Genomic DNA, 21691 nt, shown 5'->3' on the forward strand with positions numbered 1-21691 from the left:
TCTTTTTTTTTTTTTTTTGAGACAGAGTTTCACTCTTGTTTCCCAGGCTGGAGTGCAATGGTGCGATCTCCGCTCACTGCAACCTCCTCTTCCCGGGTTCAAGTGATTCTCCTGTCTTAGCCTCCCAAGTAGCTGGGATTACAGGTGCATGCCACTATGCCCGGATAATTTTTTGTATTTTTAGTAGAGGCAAGGTTTCATCATATTAGTTAGGCTGGTCTCAAATTCCTGACCTCAGGTGATCTATCTGTCTCCGTCTCCCATTATAGGCGTGAGCCACCATGCCTGGCCCATTTTTTATGTTTTATCCTGTATTTTTACTGTACCTTTTCTGTGTTTATGTTGAAATATGGTACTTTTTTTTTTTTGAGACAGAGTTTTGCTCTTATTACCCAGGATGGAGTGCAGTGGCACAATCGTGGCTCACTGCAACCTCTGCCTCCTGGTTTCAGGGGATTCTCATGCCTCAGCCTCCTGAGTAGCTGGGATTACAAGCATCTGCCACGACACCCAGCTAATTTTTGTATTTTTAATAGAGTCAGGGTTTCACCATGTTGGCCAGGCTGGTCTTGAACTCCTGACCGCAAGTGATCCATAGATACGATACCTTTTCTAAGTTAGCTATGTTTAGATACTTATCATTGTGTTACGGTTGTATGCATTATTCAGTACAGTGTGCTATAGAGATTTGTAGCCTAGGAGCACTAGCTATACCTTGTAGTCTGGGTGTGTAGTGGGCTGTACCATCTAGCTTTGTGTAAGTGCACTCTGTGATATTTACACAACAATTGCCTAACAGCATGTTTTTTCAGAATGTATCCTCATCTTAAAGCAACACATGTCTTATGTGTACATGTGTACAAACACACACATCATTTAAGCAACTCAAGTGTTATGAGGGGAAAAAACAAGTGTGTATGGGGAGGCAGATTTAAATCCAGGTAAGTTTGAACACCTACATTGAACTTTCAGTTCTCTATGTTGATAGAATTAAGTTCCACAGCTGATATAACTGACTTAACTTCAGTCTATAAAGCCGAGCCTGCCTTGTAGGGTCTTATGAGGGTTCCTGTTTGTGTGTATTCATATTTTATCAAGCATTTGGAATAATGCCTGGCACATAGTAAGCACTTGATGACTGTTGATGAAAGAAGTGAGATTCCAGGCTTGATCCTCATAGGCCAGGTGAGCAGGGAGGCCCCTTTTCATTCTTTGACGCTTCAGATGAGGAAACGGCTGTTGGAGGGGATTTCACACCTTTCAGAAGAAGGCCCCGTTGTTCCAGTTGACACTCGTGGGGATAGGACTCAGTCAGTAAATGCTTCTTGAATGAAGCATTAGGTGATTGGACCAGATCTGCCTTTCCCGTGGGAGGAAAGAGATGATTTTAGGTGTTACACAGATATTTATCATTTTTGTAGTTAGCTAATTATTACAGTGTTGTGTTAGCAGAAAATATTAGCACCTCAGACCTCGGTATTTTTTAAAAGTGAGTGATTTAAAGACACACTAAATTGAACAGGTGGCATGTGAATGTCATGGAAACTGAAAGCATTGGTGGATTGAAAGAAAACTGGGAAAATCTTTGAGGTCTTTCCAGATCTGAGATGTTTGATTCTCTGAGTCTGGCTTTCAATGTGAAATCAGGATGTACAAATAGAAGTGATACTCTCTGGGTTTTGGGAGCGGAGACGTGTAATGGAAATGGACAGGCAGAACTGGATGCACAGTGTCATGCAGGGTGCAGAGATGACAGTGTATTAGCACTTTGGTGTCTGCTGTGGGCAGCCTTGCGTGTGTATGTATTCTCTAACAAAATTGGGAACGTCCTATACATACAGTTTTGTAACCGGGTTTGTTCACCTGATACTGTCACTCTGTGTTCAGTGTTCCTGCAGAGAAATCTTTGTGCCCATTCTTGATGATTTTCTTAGGATTAAGTCCTAGAAATGGGATTGTGTGGTCATTGTGTATGCATGTGTTTCAGGCCTTTTATACTTGTCATCACAGTGCCTTGCAGTGTGATTGTGCCAGTTTAAGGTTCCGGCAGCTTGAGTGCCCTCTTCCTTATCCCTCTCCAAAGCCAAGTTCGATTAAATAATAGTTTTGTTGGACTGGGCGTGGTGGCTCATGCCTGTAATCCCAGCACTTTAGGAGGCTGAGGCGGGTGGATCACGATATCAGGAGTTCGAGACCAGCCTGCCCAAGATGGTGAAACCCCATCTCTACTAGAAAGACAAAAATTAGCCAGGCGTTATGGCAGGCGCCTGTAATCCCAGCTACTCGGAAGGCTGAGGCGGGAGAATCGCTTGTAACTGGAAGGCGGAGGTTGCAGTGAGCCGACATTACGCCATTACACTCCAGCCTGGGCCACAAGAGCAAAACTCCTTCTCCAAAAAAACAAACAATGATAATAATAATTTTGTTGCCAGTTTGTTCAGCAGTTGATTCACTTACTCTCCAGCTGATGTCCTGTACATCCTGAAACTTGCTGCTTGTCTCCCTTCAGAACTCCCATCAGCAGCCCTCAATAGCACTCTCCTCCTCACTGCCCAACACTGGGTGGCAAATCTTTTCATCTTGGCCACTCTGATAGGCTGGACAGTGAGATCCTTCTTCCTAGGGTGCATGGAAACCTGTTGCAGTCACCTGGGTTTGCAGAGTGGGAGGAGGAAAGTGTTAGGGGCACTAGGAGGTGGGAGCCGGTGGGAGTTGCTGGCTGGGTGTGTTTGTGTTATGGACCCGTGCATCTCACCACTCTCTACCACTGTGCACCCCTGTGACCATGGACAGGGTGCTCCTGAGGTCAGTCCTAGATGCCCGCCAGGCCCTGCATCCTGAGCCTGCTTCTCCCTCTGGCCTCCTCTCCAGTTTCTTGCTGTCCTCCGGCCTCCCTGCCTCCTCTCTGTACTGGAGGCTCAGGTGTGTTCCCTGAGCCTTTTTGCCTGCCCTTTCTCCTGTCTGGAATGCTTTTGGGACACCTGACTCTTCCATTCTCCAGGGCTTGCCACGACCGTCCCCTTCTGAGAGTGGTCTTCCCCTGTCACCTTCATCCCCTCTATGAGTCACAGCCTTCGTTCCTCATCATCTTGTAATTATCTTTCTCTCTCCTTTCTCTCCTTGTTTACCACTGTGCCTGCAGTGCTTAGCACTTGGCAGACACCCACATGTTCCTTGACTAAACTTTAGTATTGAATAGTGTGAAGAATCCAGAGGTGAGAGGATAGAACCTGCTCTTTATTGTCCAAGAGTCCAACAAGTTATGGCTTCCAGAGGGAGGCAAATTAATCAGCTTTTCAACAGAGCTGCTTAGCAGTGGGGTGGGTGCCTTCCTTGGGGAAGTAGTCAAGCAGTGACTTCTTGTTGCATTGGTTCTTGCACTGGTTGTTAGGGTTGATGAGATCATTTCTATGGTCCCTTCCAATCCTTAAAACTGTGGGATGAGTATTCTCATCTGTGGGTTGCTGGGCTATCATTCTTGTTTCAACTGCAGATGTGGCTTTTACCACTAGATGACACTATATGATTTCTTTGAAATCAGCGTTTCCCAAATTGCCAACCACACTGAGAAAATATGTTTTTCATTGCACTTATACCTTCAACACACACTTGAAACAGAAGTAGGCTGGGCATGGTGACTCACGCCTGTAATCTCAGCACCTTTGGAGGCGGAGGTTGGAGAATCCCTTGAAGCCGGGAGTAAGTGTCATGAATGTCTTAATCCTTACTATATGTAATGCATCCTATTTTTTGTTTTACTTTGTTCGACATTTTTTAAAAATTGCAGATTTACAAATGAATTTATTGTATTAATGGGTCATGACTGTTTGAAAACATTTTTAAAGTATGCTGTTATAAGACTGTGTGGGTATGCTGTTTTCCTTGGACAGTCTGGGCTTGTATAACAGATCGTGTCCATTAGTGAATATTTTGCACGTTTCTGTGTTGAGTTGCTGCATGGAGCAGCTGAACATGTGCTGCTTTTTGGATGCCTGTGGATGAAAGAGGTTGGAGATTGTGCAGAGTTCAACACTTACTGTAGTCAGGCCAGAGGTAAGCCTTAGTAGTAGATTTAAAGCTATATGATCTGCTTCTAGAAGCTCAGAGACATGACACACCCATACCCTAAATTTCACCTTACTTAGCAGGCAACAGGAAATGGGGGTATTACTCAGGGTATCACTAGGATGCTTTGGGCTGCAAGTAACAGAAGCCTGACTCACATTGGCTAAAAGGGTGAAGACACTTACTATCTCACAAAATTGATGTTTAGAGGTAGAGCAGTCCGCAGGCCCAGAGCAGCTGAGCATGGCCTTCAGGATCCAGGTTCTTTTCATGACTCCTCAGTCATCCTAAAGCTGGTTCTACTCATGGTTGCAAGAAGGCTTCCTGTGCTAAACGAAGCCTTAACTCTTTGTGGCATAGACTGGGTAGAGAGAATTAAGGCTCCTGTGGCATTTTCCACATTGTTTTTTTCGTGCTTGCTGTGTTCATTTGTTCCTGTAAGGGGAGTAAGAGGACGGCACCTAATACAGAGTCAGGAGAAACACTTGGGTTAATTCATGCTGTTTGTCGAGTGTTTCTGAGTCGCCCTTCCTCTGGGCACAGGCCTTTTCATTTAGTGGAATTAACTAACTGTGGCCGTGAGTTTGTGGAGTGAATAAATGGCTGCACATCTTCTGTATGAAGCATGAAGTGAGGTTATTTGCTATGTAGGGTCCTGGGAAGTGAATTAGCAATATGAGGAAAGGGAGTGAGAAGGTCCACTGTGGGCAATGTGATGGGTGATGTAATATGAACATAAAGATGAATGGATGGCTGCGTCTTCACATGTGTAAAGGGCCACTAAACATGCACTTGGCCTTTTGAGGTGGATGGTTGGTTTTTGTCGAGTTCCTTGACCTGGTTCCTGGGAACTTGGCGGTGGACCTTGGCCTGAACCTACTCCATCTCTACTCACCTTCCTCCTTTTTCCTCCCTTCCAGGTTTGCAGTAAGCATTGGCTACTGGCACGACCCTTACATCCAGCACTTTGTGAGACTGTCTAAAGAGAGGAAAGCCCCCGAAATCAACAGAGGCAAGCGACCATCTCCCTGCCCAACAGCACCTCATCAGCTGCCTGAGGTTTTAGGGGTTCATTCTTGAAGGGAGTCGTGGTCTGCTCCCTTTCCAGCTGTGCGCAAAAGTGCTTATTTCACCAGATCCTCACCAACATGGTGTGTTATAAAACTTGTTTGCAGCCTTAAAAAGGAATGAGATCATTTCTTTTGCAAGGACATGGATGAAGCTAGAAGCCATCATTCTTAGCAAACGAACAGAGGAACAGAAAACCAAACACTACATGTTCTTACTCATAAATGGGAGTTGAGCAGTGAGAACACATGGACACAGGGAGGGGAACATCACACACTGGGGCCTGTCGGGGTGAGGGGTAAGGGGAGGGAGAGCATTAGGATAAATACCTAGTGCATGCGGGGCTTAAAATCTAGATGACAGGTTGATGGGTGCAGCAAACCACCATGGCATATGTATGCCTATGTAACGGACCTGCACATTCTGCACATGTATCCCGGAACTTAAAAAAGAAAAAAAAAAGAACACAGTATCTACTTCCACTTTAAAATCATGAGAGTTTGAAATTTTATTAAATTTAATGAATTGGAAAAAAAAGTACTAATCTTTGTTAATCTGTCGTGTGAAAAATGGTATCTTATTGCAATTTTAAAAATATTTCTCCTATTTATAGGTAACGTTGAAGATCATTTTCATATGTTTGAAGCCCATTTAAACATCTTTCACTGTAAACTGTCCCTATCAGTAATCACTTTTTTTTCCCCAAAGAAAAAAATACATAAAGCTTTATTTTTCACATGTGTATTCCTACTCTAATTGGATAAATACGGAGAAACTGCTTTATAGTACAGTTATGAGGGGGACAGTCTCTCAGAGTTTACATCAGACTTTTCCTCTGGTTGGTTGGTTGCCTATGGCTCATCTAGGTGTGTGGACTAATTATGTGTATTTAATTGGGTTCTTCTATAACCCAGTGTCTATAAGGAGACATTCCAAAGGCTTTTGTATATTTCAGGCTGAGCATATCTTAGTTTTCACGCCTCTTGTCTGTGTATATGAATCTTCCCTAAGGATGGAAATTGAGGATTTCTGCCCAGTTGCACAGCTTGAGGGTTGTAAGTCTAGAGGACGTGGATCTTTTACAGCTTTGTTGACGTTCTCCACTGTGGGCGGGAGGGAAAGTGTTGTGAGACCTGGTAATTCTCATATGAGGGAGGGCTCAGAGGTGCTGACAGCAGTAGGCCTAGGCTTAGGAGATTTGGCCTTCAAGATTCTTCAACAGGGCTGGGTGCGGTGGCTCACCCCTGTAATCCCAGCACTTTGGGAGGCCAAGGCAGGCAGGTCACGAGGTCAGGAGTTCAAGACCATCCTGGCTAACACGGTGAAACCCCATCTCTACTAAAAATACAGAAAATTAGCCAGGCGTGGTGGCGGGCACCTGTAGTCCCAGCTACTCAGGAAGCTGAGGCAGAAGAATGGCGTGAACCCGGAAGTGCGCCACTGCACTCCAGCCTGGGCAACAGAGTGAGACTCCATCTCAAAAACAAAAGATTATTTAACAGAGTTGGGTGTGGTGGTTCATGTCTGCAATCCTAACACTTTGGGAGGCCAAGGCAGGTAGATCACTTGAGCTCAGGAGTTCAAGACCAGCCTGGGCAACATGGTGAAACCCTGTCTCTACAAAAAAATAAAAAAAATTAGCCAGGTGTGGTGGCATGTGCTTGTAGTCCCAGCTACTTGGGAGGCTGAGGTGGGAAGATCACTAGAGCTCAGGCAATCAAAGCTGCAGTGAGCTAAGATTGTACCACTGCATTCCATCCTGGGTGACAGAGCGAGACCCTGTCTCAAAAAAAAAAAAGAGTCTTCAATAGATTTATTTTCCTCCCCAGCTCACAGTTTGCATAGGGTTGGCCATTTAAGTATTTATGTATTTTGAAGCTTGCACCAACAGGCAACTTGTTCCAGAACATAACTAGAATATTGTTTCAGATGCCTGCCCCTTAGAAACTCCAGAGCATAAAGAGAAGTTTCTATCTGGACATGCATGTGCCATGTGCAACGTTTGATTGGCAGCAGCCTGAATGTGTTAAGTCCCCAGTTACTCTTTCCCAGACAGCAGAGTATGCAGGAAAGGTAGTCATTCAGCTCCTTTCTGGCTTAGCAGTGTAAAGCCTGAGAGGGAAGAGATGGAGAATTACTTTTGTTGCCTTATTTTAGTGTTAATGACACTATTAGGCAAATAATTTCCATCAGTGAAGTCAAAGGCATTGAGACAGAAGCCTGCCTTATTCTCGGCCAGATTGAGAAATTGACCAAATGACCATAATTCTTGTGTGTGCAGGGAATCTTGGCCCTCAAGTTGGATCCCGTAGGTGGGTTCTATAAGAAATGCCAAGAAATTTTAAAGTGGTGGTTTCTGAAAACAAGGACATGAAATTTTATTTTGCATTCCCTCCCCTGCTTTTGAGGCAGATTTCCTAACAAACGCTGCACAGGCAAAGACCCCCACCCCCCGCCCTGGCAGCACCCCTCTCTTCTACCCTGGATTTGAACCTTTAGAATGCAGCCAAATTGGAGTGCCTCCTAAATGGTGTATGGTGACGACATTTTTCCCCCAATGTCCAATCCATCATGGATGATAGCTCTGTAAAATACAACAGAAATGATCTAGAAAAATAAAATGAAAATGACATACAATGTACAATTCCAAATCATTTATTAGTAGATTGAACAGGCTTGAAATTTCTCTGCCAAATTGTAATAAAGTTTCTAAATGCTATCAGGTTTTTTTCTTAAAGTAGTCACATACTGTTAACAACCGTGCATATACTTTGAGCAGCAGAGTTTTAGAGCACAGGCAGACCTTGTGGTCTTTTCTTCTTTATTTCCCATCTCCTTTTCCCCAACCCTCCACCCGAAAACTTAATAGTGGCGCAATCTTGGGCCACTGCAACCTCTGCCTCCTGGGTTCAAGCAATTCTTGTGGTCCATCCTCCCAAGAAGCTGGGATTACAGTTGTGCACCACCATGCCTGGCTCATTTTTGTGTTTTTAGCAGCAAGCCATTTTATTAGGCAGCAATTTGCTGGTCTTCTCTGTGACCCCCATTTTACATAGAGACTAACCCATTCAGGGTGGAGGTGAAGGGAACAGGATAACAAATATAGCTTCCTTTGTGTTAACATTCATCTGCTCAGTGTCCTGACCCATAATATTATTTTTCATGTGATCTCACAATTTTCAGGTTTACCTGAGTCCAGAGTAGCTTTCAGGATAGCCATGAAAGGCACATTTCCAAGATGGACTTCAGACATTTCAAAGTAAAACACTTATTTTTCATATATAAAAATATAGCTCATTTTTTTCAAAGACAGTTAATTGCTTTATGAAATAGATTGTACTTACCTTGGTTCAGATGCCTTTAACAAAAACAACAACAACAACAACAAAGAGAATTTGAAAGTTGCTATTTCTCCCATAAAGTCTGCAGGTTAACCTCTGACACTGCAGAAGGGTGCATGCTTTCTGTTTTGCTCTTCTGCTGGGGTGGGCTTCACAGGGATAATTTCTGTCATCACTGTGTGATAGCTTGTTTCTGTGCCCTCCCCTCAGGATATTTTGCCCGAGTCCATGGTGTCAGTCAGCTTATAAAGGCGTTTCTACGGAAGACAGAATGTCATTGTCAAATTATCAACCTTGGGGCAGGCATGGATACCACCTTCTGGAGATTAAAGGTATGTTCAAATTCCCCTCCTCTCTCTCCAAGTGTTTAGATTTCATTTTTGGAAGAGTTTCACCTAATTCGAAATTTAAAAATATATGAAAGGTTCTGCAGCGAAAACCTGTCTCCCACCCGTGTCCTATCTGCCTAGATGCCGCTACGACTGTCAGTCCTGTTTTATCTCACCAGGGCCCTAGAGACACATATTTTAGGTTGTCTCTAATTGTTGTTACAAATGGAGCTATAATAAAAACCCTTATATTTCCCTCAGTATGAGTAGAAATATGTCAGGAGGAAAAATTCCGCCAGTAGAATTGCTGGAATGGAGAGCCCATGCATGTATTTATAACTTTTTTTTTTTTTTGAGCCAGGGTCTTATCCCATCGCCCAGGGTGGAATGCAGTGGCACGATCATGGCTCATTGCAGCCTCGAACTCCTGGGCTTAAGCGATCCTCCCATGTAGCTGGGAGCACAGGCATGCATCACCACATCTGGCTGATTTTTAAGTTTTTTTGTAGAGACAGTGGTCTCACTATGTTGCCCAGGCTGGTCCTGAACTCCTGGCCTCAAGCAGTCCTCCTGCCTCAGCCTCTCAAAGTGCTGAGATGACAGGCATTAGCCACTGTGCCCAGCCTACATTTGTAATTTTGACAGTAACTAAGATTTTGTCAGGATAATGGCATCTTGGGTAAAATTTGGAGATTTGTATGGCTAGGTGATGACAATATGTTGCAAAGCCATTTTGTAGTCTTTTTCTGATTTGGTCTCTTAACTGTTCTGTTAGAGTATGAATGCAGGTCTAATTACATTCTCACAGGGAAAGAAAACTAGAGTGTGGTCTTTGACTCCTGGGCTTAGTTATTTATTTATTTTTTTTGAGATAGTCTTGGTCTGTTGCCCAGGCTGGAGTGCAGTGGCACAATCTCAGCTCACTGCAGTCTCCACCTCCCGGCTTCAAGTGATTCTTCTGCCTTAGCCTCCTGAATAGCTTGGACTACAGGTGCACACCACCACGCCTGGCTAATTTTTGTATTTTTAGTAGAGATGGGGTTTCACCGTGTTGGCCAGGCTGGTCACAATCTCCTGACCTTGTGATCTGCCCACGTTGGCCTCCCAAAGTGCTAGGATTACAGGCGTGAGCCACTGTGCCTGGCCTCTTGGGCTTAGTTTTTATAGCCAAATCGTTTCCCTACAAAGTCCTCACTGATTGGCCGCGCATGGTGGCTCATGCCTGTAATCCCAGCACTTTGGAAGGCTGAGGTGGGCAGATCACTTCAGGTCAGGAGTTAGAGACCAGCGTGGCCAACATGGTGAAACCCTGTGTCTATTAAAAATACAGAAATTAGCTGGGTGTGGTGGTGGGCACCTGTAATCCCAGCTACTCGGGAGGCTGAGGCAGAAGAATTGCTTGAACCCAGGAGAATGGTGGTTGTAGTGAGTCGAGATTGTGCCGCTACACTCCAGCCTGGGTAACAGAGTGAGGCTTTTGTCTCTGAAAAAGAAAAAAAAAAAAAGTCCTCACTAATTGCTTTTTTTTTTTTTTTTTTGGTAGGTTTGTACAGATTTTGCTTGGTTCTATCAGGTCTGTCATGTGACAGTAATGGGTACGTGCGTTTCTCCAGATTTTTTGTGGATGTTGACCAAGACCTGCTTATCTGTTTTGTCCCTAATCAGTTTACCTGATATGAAGGTCTTTGGTCATCAGAGCTCTCAACCCTTCTCTTACTAAAGTGAGAAATCAGTGACCTCAACAGAGTGTAGGTATTTGTTTGCCTCTGCATTCTCTTCTCAAGATATAATCACTGACATTATGAAGTGTTTTTACATACGTGACCTCATGAATTAACTTGAGAACTCTGTAAGGGTGTTTTGCACAGACGAAGGAAATGGGACTGCAAGATTGTCTTCCAGGATCCTGCAGCCAGAGGCTCTGGGGCAGGGATCAAGCATTGGAATCTGCCCATTAAACTCCACATTTCTTCCTCTTTCCCCTGCACACAGCCTCTGGTTTTTCAGGAGGGTGACCTTCCCTTTTCTGTAGATCTGTTGTGTCGTTGTTTTTCTGTCACTGTTTTTGAGACAGAGTCTTACTCTCTCACCCAGGCTGGAATGCCTGGTGTGATTTGGCTCACAGCAACCTCCACCTCCCGGGCTGAAGCGATTCTCTTATCTTAGCCTCCCTAGTAGTTGGGATTACAGGCATTCACCACCACGCATGACTAATTTTGGTATTTTTAGTAGAGCTAACGTTTCACTGTGTTGGCCAGGCTGGTCTCAAACTCCTGGCCTCAAGTGATCCACCTGCCTTAGCCTCCCAAAGTGCTGAGATTACAGGTATGAGCCACTACACCAGGCTGACCTGTTGTGTTTTTGTAATGAGTTGTCCCATGGTGTGGTGTGAGGAACCAGAGCACAGTACAGTGTGAGAGAATGTGCTATGTCAGTGTTAACAGACGCCGCTGGAGAGATCCTGCCATTGGACCTGAGACCCCTTTGATTTGTCTTGCAATTGGTTTTATTTTTTCTCCTGTCTTGTAGGTGGATTAATAATAAATCTGAACCTCTTATTTCTGAGCAAAGTACCCTGAGGCTTATGTACCCCTCCTAAGAAAAAGGCAGTCAGTCAGGAGTGAGGAAGGAAGACTGTATAGTGTCTGAAAGTTCTTTGTGGAAATATTTTGGTTTTGATTGGTAATTATATTGGGTTGAAGACCTTTTTTTTGGTCTGAAGTTTCTTTTAAAATATAAATATATATATATACACGTATTACATTTGTTTGCTTTTTTCGAGCAGGTGTTACAAACTGTAGCCCAGGGCCAAATCTGGCCCACAGCCTGTTTTTGTAAATAAAGTTTTATTGGAAGACAGCCACTCCCATTTGTTTGCATATTGTGCTTCAGCAGCCATATGACAATTGTAACAGCGGAGTTGAGTAGTTACCACAGAGACCATCTGGCCTGCAAAGGCTAAAATATTTACTTTCTGGCTCTTTACAGAAGCAGTTTGCCAATCTCTGTTTTAGAGGTATGTGCGTGTCTCTAAAAGCGTAGCAAAAACATCGTCTGTGGGTTTTAGTGTCTCATGCACCTTCCAGCCGTAATGGTTCCTAGGTTGTACCAGCAGAAGTTTAGCTGTGAGTCATGGGTGTGAGCTTGTTCCGTAAAATCTCAGGAGCCCAAGACTGTACAGTTAAAGACTCCCATCTGCTGGCAGTGAGCAGGAACAGGACAAAGAAGAGTTAGTCTTGTCACAAAAAAGGAATAAAGGGGCCAGGTGCAGTTGGTCACGCCTGTAATCCCAGTACTTTGAGATGCCAAGGTGGGTGAATTGCTTGAGCTCAGGAGTTTGAGACCAGACTGGGCATCATGGCAAAACCCTATCTCTACAAAAAATAAAAAAAATTAGCCAGGCATGGTGGTGCACACCTGTGGTCCCAGCTACTTGGGAGGCGGAGGTGGGAGGATTACCTGAGTCCCAGAGGTTGAGACTGCAGTGAGCCGAGATTGCGCCACCGCACTCCAGCCTGGGCGTCCAAGCGAGACCCTGTCGCAAAAAAAAAAAAAAAAAAAAGGGAATAATGGGTGAGTGAAATGCTTTAAGGGGTCTCCATTTCTTGGTGTCTCCGGAATTCTGTTTCCATAGAACCAAAGGATTTGTACAACCTACTTCTCTCCATCTCCCTGTGGAGGGAAGCAGGGTCACTTTTGGCAGTCTGTGAGGTGGTCAGCCATGTTGAGTCCTCTTTGGGTGCCCCATTCCTCCTGCCCTGTGGCAGCTGTTCCCAGTCTCGGTGTCTTCCATTCCAGTCAGTTGCATGCAGGCTATTTGGGGTGAAATGTCAAAAGGGCCATCAGGAATCACAGAATAAGAAGTTGAAGCATCACTTGTCACACACAGTCATTTTGCCCCCTTCTCAAGAAACAGGATCTCTCTTTTTTTTTTTTTTTTAATAAGTTCTGGGGTACATGTGCAGAACGTGCATGTTTGTTACATAGGTATGCACATGCCGTGGTGGTTTGCTGCACCGGTCAACCCGTCAGAGTCTCACTCTGTTTCCCAGGCTGGAGTGCAGTGGTGTGATCTCCGCTCACTACAACCTCTGCCTCCAAGGTTCAAGCGATTCTCCTGCCTCAGCCTCCCGAATAACTGGGATTATAGATACGCACCACCGTGCCTGGCTATTTTGTAGAGATGGGGTTTTACCATGTTGGCCAGGCTGGTCTTGAACTCCTGGCCTCAAGTGATCCACCAGCCTCAGCCTCCTAAAGTGCTGGGATTAGAGATGTGAGTCACCACACTGGCAGCATGTCTTTTTAAGAGGTCTGGGTGTGCCTTTTGTAAGCTTTCTCTGCTCTGACCTCTTATTCAGAAGTTTTACAAGGTTCGGGAGTGCTAATGCGTGGGAAAGCTCTTTAAAAAGGAAGAAGTCCCATAAGAGCTGCGGGGCAGTATGCTACCTTTCATTCATATTTTTTTTTTTTTTTTTTTAGCACCAAGAAAATGTTGTTCTTGTTGTCTTCTGGAATTTTAGGTGATCCTTAACTTCCCATACACTGTGAGCAAAAGTTCTTAAAAGGTGTTGTAGAAATTGAAATTCCTAGGGAAAGTTATTTCCATTTCCCCTCTACCCATATCCCTCAATATCCCTCAAGTAGCTTTTTTTTTTTTGAGAGACAGAGTTTTGCTCTCGTTGCCCAGGCTGGAGTGTAATGATCTCAGCTCACTGCAACCTCTGCCTCGTGGGTTCAAGCGATTCTCTTGCCTCAGCCTCCCGAGTAGCTAGGATTACAGGCACCCACCACCACGCCTAGCTAATATTTTGTATTTTTAGTAGAGATAGGGTTTCACTCTGTTGGCCAGGCTGGTTCGAACTCCTGACCTCAGGTAATCCACCCGCCTTGGCCTCCCAAAGTGCTGGGAGTACGGGCATGAGCCACCACACCTGGCCCCCCTCAAGTATCTTGAAATAGCTTCTGCATAACCCTACCCAGCAGGCATGGACTGTACCTCTAAGTGTGATCAGCTCAGGTTCAGGAGCCCAGGTCTCCTGGGATGGCTTTTGTGACAGGATTTGGCTCTGTCTCCCAGACTGGAGTGCAGTGATGCAATCTCAGCCCACCGCAGCTGCCTCCTCCCAGGCTCAAGCGATCTTCCTAACTCAGCCTTCCTAGTAACTGGGGACTATGGTGCAAGCCACTATGCCTGGCTAATTTGTACTTTTGGTAGAGATAGGGTCTTGCTATGTTGCCCAGGCTGGTCTTGAACTCCTGGGCTCAAGCAGTGCTCCTGCCTCGGCCTCCCAAAGTGCTGGGATTACAGGTGTGAGCCACTGTACTTGGCCCACCTTTTTTGTTTTAAAAAGATAAAGCCGGCTGGGCGCAGTGGCTCACGCCTGCAATCCCAGCACTTTGGGAGGCCGAGGCGGGTGGATCATGAGGTCAGGAGATTGAGACCATCCTGGCTAACATGGTGAAACTCCGTCTCTACTAAAAATACAAAAAAATTAGCCGGGCGAGGTGGCGGGCACCTGTAGTCCCAGCTACTCGGGAGGCTGAGGCAGGAGAATGGTGTGAACCCAAGAGGTGGAGCTTGCAGTGAGCCGAGATGGCGCCACTGCACTCCAGCCTGGGCGACAGAGTGAAACTCCATCTCAAAAAAAAAAAAAAAAAAAAGAAAAAGCCCAGGTTGGGTCCTCTGGGATTCCAGCAGAGGACTGGTCTGTATGTGGGAGGGTGCTGTATCTTTCAGCCCTGATGTTTGCTCTTAAGGGTTACTTATCTAGTAGTACATGGTTGCAGGTGATTTCTGCCCCCATCATGCTGTCCACAGGAGGTCTGCTATCCCCCACTCATCCCCTGGGATTCATCTGTCCCTCCATACTTGTGCTCCATCTCCTATTACTGTCTCCATGAATGGTTCTCTTACCTGCCCAGTTGCTCCAGTCAGAAACAAGGTGTCACCCTGCCTTTCCTTTTCCTCCATCCCGTCCTCTACCAGCGAAGCCATCACCAGGTTCTGGATGTCAGCAGTCGTCTTTGTTTTAAAAAAGTAGTTCTGTATTTCTGGGATAAGTGGTGGCGGGGAGAAGGGGAGAGGCTGGGCAGGTGGGCCAGGCTGTGGAGTGCCTTGTTTCTTGCTGAGTTTTAGCAGTGTGCAGAGCTGCGGAAGGCCACCGGCAGCGGCTAGTGCAGTGCACAGCAGTGTGCAGCTTTGAGATACCAGAGGCGGCGCTGGGACAGTCTGGGTTGGAGGTGATAGAGCTCAGGAGGAGTGGAGGGATTCCAGAGGCATCAGCAGGGCTGAGGTACTGGGTGGCTGGATGGCGAGGAGGGCACGGAGAGAACACTAGGATGATAGGATGATGTGCGCGTGACTGGGTAGGGAGGGTGTAGCTACCAAGCAAGCCAGGTGACCCAGGGCTGTGTGTGCGCATGTGTGTGTGTGTCTGTGGTTGTGTGAGTATGTGTGTCTTTCATATTTATTTGACTGCAGGCCACAAGAAGAAATGTTACATCCCAAGCCAGGGCCCCCGTCTCTGTACCTGTGTCTGCAGTAATAAAGGCACACACAGTGTTGATTTGAATGCTAGAGACCTCATTTTAGGGTGCTGCTTTCCTTTGATCCCTGCCCCACTTTCCTTTGATCCCCGCCCCACTTTCCTTCTTGCCCTGGGACCTTCTTTCCAGCACGTTGTGCAGTATTGAAAACACAGTATACCTTCCCTTATTGTTATAGCTCATAGGCTCTTTGGATCCCCGTGTGATAATTTTACTAAGGTCAGGCCCTTTCCTGTGAGCCCCACATGTATTGCTTCATTAATCCTCACAACCCCATGAAGTGTTAGCATTTTCTTCACTTTTCTTTTTTTTTTATCTTTGAGATGGACTCTCGCTCTGTCGCCCAGGCTGGAGTGCAGTAGCACAATCTCAGCTCACTGCAACCTCCGCCTCCCGGGTTCAAGCGATTCTCCTGCCTCAGCCTCCCGAGTAGCTACTTTTTGTATTTTTAGTAGAGATGGGGTTTCACCCCCGTCATGTTGGCCAGGATGGTCTCGATTTATTGACGTTGTGATGTGCTTGCCTCAGCCTCCCAAAGTGCTGGGATTACAGGCATGAGCCACGGTGCCCAGCTTCTTCACTTTTCAAACAAGTAAATCCTGGCCCCGTGAGTTTACTGACTTTCCCAAGACCTTACAGCATATAAGTAGTGGAGCTGGTTTTTGAGCCCCTCCAGCTCCAAGAGTGCCTGTTCTTTAATCTACCATACTTCACTATCACAGAGAAAAATGTATCAGAGGCTGGGCACCTGTAATCCCAGCTACTCTGGAGGCTGAGGCAGGAGAATCACTTGAACCCGGGAGGTGGAGGTTGCAGTGAGCTGAGATTGTGTCATTGCATTCCAGCCTGGGTGACAGAGCGAGACTCTGTCTCAAAAAAAAAAAAAAAAGTATCAGAAAATAATACCCTTAATAGATGTGATGCTTTTGATACTTGCTGTTTTAACCTATTTCATCCAAAAATTAATGCTCGTCAAAACCTACTACATTGATTTCCTGACCCTCCTAATAGAGCTCAAGCTGCCTTTTTTGTTGTTGTTACATCGTTTAAACTTTTTAATTGTTTTGTATGGACAGGGTCTCGCTGTGTTGCCCAGGCTGGCCTCAAACTCCTGGCCTCAAGCGATCCTCCTGCCTCAGCCTTCTGAAGTGTTGAGATTACAGTCATGAGCCACTGCACCTGGCCTCAAGCTGCCTTTTGAAAATATGGAGTATATTCTACTTCCAAAGCGCCTCTGAGCTCTCCCCACCATCCCAGCTGCCACCTCCTAGCTCAGGCTCCTTCCTGGACCTTACCTTCTTATCTGGCTAACTCCTCTGGCATCCTGACTTTTACCTTCATCTGTGCTTGCTTCCCTCACATCTATTCATGAGTAATTTGAAAAACATGTCTGCCCATATCAGTCCCCTGATTTAAAATCCTTAAACACTGTATTGCTCTTAGGTGCCTAGTGCTTGATATGTGGAAGATGATCAGCACATGTAAGAGTAAAGAAATAAAAAGCATTGTGTGTTTTTCCCCAGGATGAAGATCTTCTCCCAAGTAAATATTTTGAGGTTGACTTTCCAATGATCGTCACAAGAAAGCTGCACAGTATCAAGTAAGTGTGGTGTGGCCAGAAGAACAAGAGCCAGCTAGAATTCAGATCTAGCTCTCAAGAGATGGCAGATCTGAATGCCAGAGACTTCACTTTAGGGTGTTGCCTTCCGTTCACTGCCCCCCACCAACTTTCTTTTGCCCTGGCACTCATTCCAGCATGTTGTACAGTCTGCAAAATGCAATATACATTTCCTTATTACAGATCACAGGCTCTGTGGCTCCCCACGTAATTAAAATTAACACGAGGCCAACCAGATTTCCCAGACAAGGTTTTTGTTTTTGGGGCTTGTACTCAAGCACTAGGGAGACAGCGGAGGCTCAAGGACTGTCTTGTTGGCTCCCTGAAGAGGCTTGCAGGGATGTTTTTATTAGCGAAGCATGGGAATTGACATCACAAGTAAGGTATGCAGGCTGGGCCGGGCAAAGCACGTGAGGGGTAGGGGATGCGGGTCAGTGTATCTGGTTGCGTTGGTTATCTTGATTAATGGGCCACTTGGTGGTCTGGCTGGCGGGACGAAGACTGTCAATCAGTTGTTCAGTGTTCCTTCCTGAGGTGGGACACTCCATAACCTTGGTTTCATATTTAGATTTCCTAAGGCCAGTTCCTGGAACTTTAAGTAGAAGGCATGGTTAAATATTATGAAGAAGCAACCCCATTCCATTTCTGTTCTATCTTTAGTTCCCTTGAGAGATTTCACCCTCTATTCTTAAGGAGAAAGGGCTGAAGATCTCATCTTCTGAAGCTACTTCCTGCTGAACAGGGATGTCGTCCTTGCCTCACTTCGGGGGGTGGGGAAATCTCTCACTGACTGTCCTAAAGGCTTGTAGGGACTGGGGTGCTCCTGGGATGGTATGGGTTGGAATCCTTGGGCCATCATTAGCTTGACTTGGAGCGATTGAAACCTGAAAGACACAAACTTTACCAAAAGGTTAAAAACACGATACCCTAAAAGTTATAGCAATTAAATGACCACTTAGGGTCCGAAGAAAGGTAAAAACCATGTCATACTTTGTAGGTATGCACTGATGGAGTCCCAGATGATTTGAGCAGTAGTGTTATTGAGATGTAGCCAGGTAGCCTCTTGGTAAATCTTTACTTTTATTTTCTTTTGGAGACAGGGTCTCACTCTGTCATCCAGATAGGAGTGCAGTGGTGCCATCATGGCTTACTGCAGCCTCAACCTTATGGGCTCAGGTGATCCTCCCACCTCAGCCTCCGGAGTAGCTGGGAATAAAGGCACATGCCACCAAGACTACCTAATTTTTTTTTTCTTTTTTTGTAAGTTTGTAGAGATGGAGTTTTGCCATGTTGCCCAGGCTGGTCTCGAACTCCTAGGCTCAAACGATCCACCCACCTTGGCCTCCCAAAGTGCTGGGATTACAGGCATGAGCCATTGTGCCTGGTCTTGGTAAATCTTTTGAACTTGCAGTTTAACCAATCCTGAACTGTTAATGTAAGAACAACAGATGTGGTTTATTACTGCGCATACCCGCCCTTGTTCAGCGAGAAGATAGTCCAGGGCAAGTCTGTTGTCTAAGGCGGCATTGGCTACGGAGTGCAGAAGATAGTCCAGGGCAAGTCTGTTGTCTAAGGCGGCATTGGCTACGGAGTGCAGGGGGGCTTGACGTCCTTTTATGGCTCTGCCTCTACTAGTTGCCAGTGTTTCAAGGGTTTGAAGGTTTCTCAAAGCCGCCTCACAGTATGCAAAGCCATCCCAAGGGGCTGCTAAGGGGCAGAGCCACCCCAAGGGGCTATTCTAACTCCGGCCAAAATTAGCCCTATTGCCCTTTTAGATTTCACATGTGTGATATTATGAACTGTTACTCCACTGGGACTTAAAGTGCCTAACGTGCATTCCTCATTGCGTTGTACATTATCCACACAAGGGCACACTAGTGCAAGTAACGGAGAGGTGAAATTGGCTGAGGGGTAGCTGTTGGTCAGATGGCAGTCTGGGTGTCCACAAAGGAACAGAATACCCCATGGGTGCACAAACTTACACAAGGCAAGAGGAGTTCAGGTGAGCAGCTAAGCTTTGGAGAGAGGTATGACTGTTTTGGCATGGGGGAAAAGATAGCCTTCCTGAACCCAAGTTTGATTAGGGTTTTTCTTTACTGCTAAGAGAAAACCCGGTGGGATTCCAAAGTAGGCAGTCCAGCTTCTCTTTTTTCCACCCTTTTTGGTGACCAAAGCATTTAGCAGCCCAATGAAGTTTATACATTCAAAGGAAAGGAAGATACTTAGGTCTACAATAAGAGGTACAGAGGTTATTTTAGGTTTCCATACCTCCTTTGTGAAGTTGGTAGCTGAGCTTTTAGGGAATGGAAGAGGCAGCCCCTCTGAGCCTGGGGATGATGGTAGCACACCCAGCAGTTGGACAAATTATGACCTGAAGCTATAATGCTGGAAAGGTTGTCAAGAGAGATCATTTCCCATTTTAATGGATCTAGCCTACCCTGTGCCCTGATGGAGAGGAGTAGGAACAAAGTAAGGAGTAGCATCTTTATACCCAGCAGGGACAAACAAAGTCTTTACCTGAGGGAGGAGGCTGAGCAAAGCAACAGAATAATAGTGAAACAATTAGTAATATGAGGAAAAGTATTGGACTCAAGATCTCTAACCACATTACTTCTCCAATGATGAATTGGTTCTCCTGAATTTGAGGTCTTCCACAGGTTTTCAGGAGTAAGATGGGCCTTCTAGGCGAGTCTGGAAACGTTTAGGAGAAAGCATTTCTGATTGGGAGAGGTGTACCCAGCTAGTGATTCCTTGTGACTTGGCTGCGGTTGGAGTGGTCAGGGTCACCCAGTAAGGGCCCTCCCATTTAGGCAAGGGGTGGTTCTCCGGGGAGCCTGCCCTTCGAGTCTTTAGAAGGACTTGGTTCCCTGGATTAGCTTGGAAAGGGGTTTTCCCATCCTTAGTGGGGTCTGGAAGGATTTTGTTTTTGTACTCTGAAATCGCTTTTTGGATCTGTCCTAAATTGATACTGTAATTTTTAATGTAATTCTTCACCTAACAGGAGGTCAGTGGTGGGGAAAAGCCTCTGGTAGATCATCTCAGAAGAACTAAGTCTTAGTCTGCATGCAGGGGCCCTGCGGACCCTAAGAAGACTGGGAGCATCTTAACCCAGGGCTCGTGTGGCTCCTAACAGAGTTTGGCTAGAGTCGTCTCAAGTGTATGGTTCATCTTAACTTTCCCTGATGGTTGGGGTGCCAGTTCATTATCTAGTCCTAGGGTTGTAGAGAGGCTCTGAATAATCTTAGCTGTGAAGGAGAGCCTGTTACCACTCTGAGGGGACTTGGGGAGTCCAAATTGAGGAATTACTTCTTTAGCGAAGATTTATAGACTTCTACTGCTTTTTCTGTATGGGTAGGGAAAGTCTTGACCCATCCAGTAAAAGTATCCACAAACACCAGGAGATATTTGTACCCTAGATTTGGAGGCATTTGGGTTAAAACTACCTGCCAGTCTTCTCCCAGATAAGTTCCCCTGTGCTGAACCAGTTTAAGTCAAGAGGGGGAAATTGGATGGGTTTGGGGATTATTCCAGGCACACAATTCGCTGGCAAAGGTTACTTGTTTTACAGTTTTTCTCAATGTCTTTCTGGTGAATATTTTATGGATAGAATTCCATAAAACATCTCTCCCTTAATGAGTGGCATCATGGAGATAGATACTTAATAAGTTTCCAGTGGTCAGTTCCCGGAATAAAACTTGTCACCATCTGTGAACCATCCAGCACTGTTTTCCTGGTCCCCCTGCCCCTTGGCTTCCTCTTGCTCTTGTTGTGAATGTTGTAGGTGGTTAGGAAGGTTGGTAGGGTCTGTCATTAAGGCTGACACATTGCTGGGTTCCTATAACTAGGCTGCCTGTTTTGTGGCCCTGTTTCCTTGGCTGATGAGAGACCAGTCCCTCTGGTGGCTTTTGCAGTGAATGACTGCCACCTGGCAGGGAAGTTGTGCCACTTCCAGGAGAAGTTGGATTGGATCCTTACATTTGCCTAGGGAATTTTTACCTGTTAACATTCCCTTTTCCTTCCATATGGCTACATGGGCACGCAGCAGGAGAAACGTATACTTTGGGTTGGTGTATAAATTTACTCCCTCCCTTTCTCCCAGTCGTGAGGCTCTGTTAAGGCCTCTGGTGCCACTTTTTGTGCCGTTTTGGGGAGGAAGGGCTTTAGTTTCTGTAGTCTCCTTCGGGCTTACTACTGCATGTCCTGCTTTTTGGGTCTCCCTCTACAAAGCTACTGCCATCAGGCTATCATTCAGTCTTTGCATTCTCAAGAGGCTTATCTCACAAGCCAGGCCTGCTGGAGTGTGTTCTGTGGGCTCTGTGCATTGATGCTGTGAGTCCTCATCATCTGTGGTTGGGAGTGAGGTTGCCATGTTCAAAGTCTGACATACCCTCAAAGTAATATCCAGGGTGTCTAATAAGAGAGCTTGGTGTCCCCTTGACTTCTAACCCAGTCTGAACCTGGTGGGGAGTCATAGCTTCTGTATATCATCCCCGTGTCAGCTTAGATGCTTCACTAAACAGCAGGGCAGTGGCTGCCACTGCCCTCCAGCAGCCAGGCCACTTCTGTGCAACTGGATTTATCTGTTTTGAAAAATGAGTCACTGACTTCTGAACAGGTCCTAACTTTTGAGTTAAGACTCCCAAAGCTGTTCCTAGTGTCTCACAAACATACAAGGTAAGTGGTTTTTCGCAGTTGGGGTTTTCAAGGGCGAGGGCTTGACC

At 45.8% G+C, this 21691-nt stretch overlaps 1 protein-coding gene across 4 annotated transcripts in view; it reads left to right on the forward strand.

Moving 5' to 3' along the window:
* Window positions 1-21691, forward strand: part of LCMT1 (leucine carboxyl methyltransferase 1) — a 71137-nt gene that overhangs the window by 12521 nt on the left and 36925 nt on the right. For all 4 annotated transcript variants that reach the window (XM_007988263.3, XM_007988272.3, XM_073015249.1 and 1 more), the window contains exons 2-4: window positions 4986-5077; window positions 8685-8806; window positions 16876-16952. In XM_007988263.3, coding sequence (XP_007986454.2) covers window positions 4986-5077; window positions 8685-8806; window positions 16876-16952 — 291 coding nt within the window. The remainder of the gene's footprint in view (window positions 1-4985; window positions 5078-8684; window positions 8807-16875; window positions 16953-21691) is intronic.

The sequence above is a fragment of the Chlorocebus sabaeus genome, chromosome 5 (genome assembly GCF_047675955.1).
Source record: "Chlorocebus sabaeus isolate Y175 chromosome 5, mChlSab1.0.hap1, whole genome shotgun sequence".
NCBI classification, from domain to species: Eukaryota; Metazoa; Chordata; class Mammalia; order Primates; family Cercopithecidae; genus Chlorocebus; species Chlorocebus sabaeus.